Below are 4,221 nucleotides of genomic sequence, written 5' to 3'. Positions count from 1 at the left end.
ACTCCAGTCTTCAGTGTCACGTGATCCTTCAGAAATCATTCTAAAGTGCTGATTGGGTGCTCAAGAGCCATTTAGTATTATTATCTTTTTGTAGCGACCATGATATATTGTCTTTAGGATTCTTTAATGAATAGAATAGAAATTTATTTGAAATTCAATGCATTTTGTCAAGTAAAAAAGTAAAAAAAAATCTTACTGATTCCAAACTTTTATACAGCAATGCAAATTTTATATAATTTAATTTTTTGTCAATTTTTACCTTTTTTTAACTTCGGGTACAAAATGAGAACCCTCTGAGCACCAAGTACAAATAAAAGCATGTTAATTTTGGATCATGGAATTGTTATGACCAGAAAAGATAATCAGTTCTCCAGCATGTCTCTTTAAGCAGTTGCAAAGCTTTCCTATCAGTGTCATATACTGTATATCACACATATCAGTAGGTAGAGTTAATTCCAGAGTAAGTGTTAATTGCAGCTTAAATGTGCACTTATTGCACTCCACAATCCGAACATAATGACCAGCATGACTAGTGGAATTGTCAATTATGCAGGATTTTGCTGTCTGATTATCAATTCCTATCGGACAGACTTTATTTTAAATGAGAGTTCATGGTACATGACAATGAGGGTACACCTGCTGACTCTGGCTAATTAATCTGTGCGGGCCTCTGAGTCCCATATGTCAGGTCTCCAAGTATAAGTTACCCTTTTTCACTCCTCCAAGATCACCTACCTGAATACAAGTCTCAGTGTAGCCATTGTAAGAAACCAGGGCAAGATATTTTAAACTTCCATGGAAATGGCGATTACTCAATATTTAATGATCTGAGACCAGCTGGTTAATGTCCTGTTCAAGCAATTCAGAAGCATGTTTGGTGTGTAGATCATAAACGTGATTGAGTCTAAGCCTTTGCCTGTCGAGCTTGTTGACGAGGAGCTGGTTTCTCCTTGACTTGCAGAAAAGAAATCTCTCAGAGTGACCTTCCTAACCCTCCCCCAACCCTCTTGCTCCTCAGTGGCAAAGGTGGATGGTGAGATGCCTCCTTCCCCGGCCTCCTCTCACCACAGCAGCACACAGGCCCCATCTCTGACCGAGGAGAAGCGCACGCCGCAGGGCAGCCAGAACTCCCTCAATACGGTCAGCTCCGGCTCAGGCTCCACCAGCGGCATCGGCAGCGGAGGCGGGGGCGGCAGCAACAACACGGTGGTCCCCAATGCCATCCAGCCCTACGATGTGGAGATCCAACGTGGAGAGAACGAGGGATTCGGATTTGTCATTGTGTCGTCAGTGTCGAGGCCTGAAGCGGGCACCACTTTCGGTAAGATTGCTCGGATAGTTTTTTTATTATTAAATAATTAATTAATGCATTACATTTAATTGTTACAAATTTCTTTAGTCTACATTTATATTAAATAAATAGAATGGACCCTTTTCACATTTCCAAGGTTCTCAGAAGCAGAAGTCGTCATATTTGGATATACTTATATAGTGGTGAACAGAAACTATCACAGATATAATTTTGCCCCAGCAGCAAAAGAAAAGTAACTGACAGCATTTCAATGACATTTTAAAAGGAGGAAAAATATTGAGATCAGAAGAAAGAAAGTGTCAAATTTGCTGTCACTCTCTGAGCCGTTCTATGAGAAACACTCGTGCAGCAACGTTAACCAGTTTTCTGTAATTTAATACCAGGCCAATAAAGCACAAAGTATAGTGTTGTAAATTAATATTACATTTTTTAAAAATTAAAATATAAAAAACTTTATGATAGATTTAAGATATTAATAACTGTGGAAACCCGGAATCACAGTCTGTAAAAAGGGTCCATTCAAAATCAGCACATCAAATTGTGAGTCTGCAAATTTTGTCTGGCCCTGCCTATCAGTTTGGTAAAAAAAAAAAAAATCTCAGTAGCTCAGTTGGTGGAACATGACACTAGCAATGCCTACGTTTTGAATTTGATCCCAGAAAACATTTAAAATTATGAAATGTATGACACTGAAAGCACTGTATGTAAATCACTTTGGATAAAATTGTCTGTTAAATGCATAAATGGGAAAAAGCAAAGTAATCACGTAATTTCCTATTCACATCTTTTATATTATAAAAAGTGAAAATGACTGAGAGATTCACATTTTTTCTGGGAGCTTTTTACCTCTGAAAGGCACTTTAGATGTGGTTTTCAATTTTTGGTGGGTGTGGGTTCTTCGTATTCTCCTTATGCCAATCTGCATTTCTTGCGATTTTCTTAGTGTGAAAGGAAGTGTTTGCAATGTCTGCCTGAAGCAGGGTTCGATATCCACCCTCTCTGCGTGGGGCTCTATTTCTGTTCTACTTCCCAAAACCAGACCAGTCTCCATTACACAAGATGGCCGTCGAACATTTAGTTTGGCCATATCTCACCGTTTAGTCTTAGCAGTTGCCAGCAGCACTTGACATTAGTATTCTTAACCAACTGTAATTGATAGAGAGATCAAGTTAGTAAAAAAGCAAATCAAGTATGACATCCCACGTTTACAGACTCAGATCTTTCTTCGCTATGTTCATCAGAATGCTTCCACTTTTTAAACTCACAATAGTGCCGTTGGCAGCCTTCGCGTAAGTGAAAACTGGATCCAGCAGGCTCGGTGATTACTCCATGTGGGAGTTTTGTTCAGACCATTGTGATGGAAGAGAGGAATGACAGATCCGTGTTTGAGAGGAATAACAGCGAGCACTAGTTTACTACAGTGATGAAATGCATGAGTCACTGTGAACAAGGACCTCAGAGCATAAACAGAGTTCAGTCATTAGTATTACAGTCAAACAACAAATCATCTTCATAGCGGTGTGACAAGCATGACAGGTTGAATTAATATTTTATAGTTGTTCTAACATGCCATCACTGCATTTAGATTGATCAAACATATATATTTTGCAGGATGTGACACCTAAAAATTGATTGACTGAAAGGTCAAATATAAAAAAAGACTTTTAAAAAGGATGTTGAGCTTTGATTCGTCACAATAAAGAATAAAGAAGTGTTTTAGGGGCCAGTCTGCTGTATTTACAAAATTTTTTCTGGCTATAAAACCACAGCATTCACGTTGCTCAACTTTTAAAAAACACATCTCTAGACCTTGAATTTTTTTATGCAAAAAAGGTGTTCTGTTCAAATGGTCCTTAGTCCTTATTTTTGTTGCAATATTTTTGTGATTGAATTCAGCAAAAATGAGCAAAAAGGCTAACATCACCTGTCATGCTAAAGGGAACCACAAAGTGCAAACTTGAGTAATCCTAATGCTTCCCAGTCGTTTTTCATAATTTATCACAATGTGGTGCTCTGAGGGAATTTCAAGAGTTTACACCTTTTTTTCACGTAATTAAAATTCAAAAGTGGTGGTGGTGATTATTCACAGGATCTGAAGAGTGCTACAGAAATTATGTTCAGGGTGATCTACTGTAGCATGCAAATGCCTTTTAATAGTCCCAAAATCAATAGATTCCTATGTCCGTTCTTGCTATTGCCCCCCCCAACAATACCTTTGCTGTCCATTCAGTAACATGCTTTTGTCTGTCACAAGGTGTGTTTTGCTTGCAGGGCACATTCTGTGGGCATTCTATGAGAAATGTTGGCACTTTGGCTTGGTGGCTTGGTATATTAACCCCTGCACATTCTCTCTTTCCTTTTTCTCTCTTTCTCTTTCCCTTTCTCCATCCCCACCAAAACAAAAACAAAAATAACCATCTTATTTAAAACTCATACATGCTCAATCACTGTTGGCCAAAAGCTGGAAACGCATGTGTGGCAATGCCTCATAAAATAGGTCGCATCATTGAGGGAAGCCCAGCTGACCGCTGTGGGAAACTAAAAGTCGGAGACCGGATCCTGGCTGTAAACGGCTGCTCCATCACCAATAAGTCCCACTCGGATATCGTCAACCTGATCAAAGAGGCTGGAAACACGGTGACGCTGCGGATCATTCCAGGAGACGGTCAGTTCCTCTCTCTCATTCTCTTTGCCTTCGCTCGCTGATTTGAGAGCATATTGGTGCATGTGGGTGTGTGCAATATGTGTAATAGCACGGCTTCTCAGCATACTGCTCTCGCGAGCCTCACCGTAATAACGTAGACGATACATTCAGCATTATTTGAAGAAAAATAATGAACAGGAACCTGCTCAATAAATATTCAACATGCTCTTAACCTTAGAGGCAAGAGCGCCTTCATATTGTGCTG

At 39.4% G+C, this 4,221-nt stretch overlaps 1 protein-coding gene across 1 annotated transcript; it reads left to right on the top strand.

The window, feature by feature from the left end:
* The first annotated feature begins 1,022 nt into the window (after positions 1–1,022).
* On the top strand, positions 1,023–4,018 carry LOC107579308 (membrane-associated guanylate kinase, WW and PDZ domain-containing protein 1-like). Its single transcript, XM_016265153.1, has 2 exons — positions 1,023–1,321; positions 3,810–4,018. The coding sequence occupies exons 1-2, from the start codon at positions 1,039–1,041 to the stop codon at positions 4,016–4,018; spliced, it is 492 nt and encodes a 163-aa protein (XP_016120639.1). The 5' UTR covers positions 1,023–1,038.
* Positions 4,019–4,221: the final 203 nt, after the last annotated feature.

Source organism: Sinocyclocheilus grahami, unplaced genomic scaffold (assembly GCF_001515645.1).
Source record: "Sinocyclocheilus grahami isolate Dianchi unplaced genomic scaffold, SAMN03320097.WGS_v1.1 scaffold16462.1, whole genome shotgun sequence".
Taxonomy (NCBI): domain Eukaryota; kingdom Metazoa; phylum Chordata; class Actinopteri; order Cypriniformes; family Cyprinidae; genus Sinocyclocheilus; species Sinocyclocheilus grahami.
The sequence above is the reverse complement of the archived record's forward strand: the minus strand, read 5'-3'. Positions and strand labels throughout refer to the sequence as shown.

Bases quoted from the DNA above. Each gene is read 5' to 3' on its own strand.
- LOC107579308 (XM_016265153.1), top strand. From the start codon at position 1,039: ATGCCTCCTTCCCCGGCCTCCTCTCACCACAGCAGCACACAGGCCCCA. The intron at 1,322-3,809 runs GTAAGATTGCTC...CTCATAAAATAG, and splicing joins TGAAGCGGGCACCACTTTCG to GTCGCATCATTGAGGGAAGC.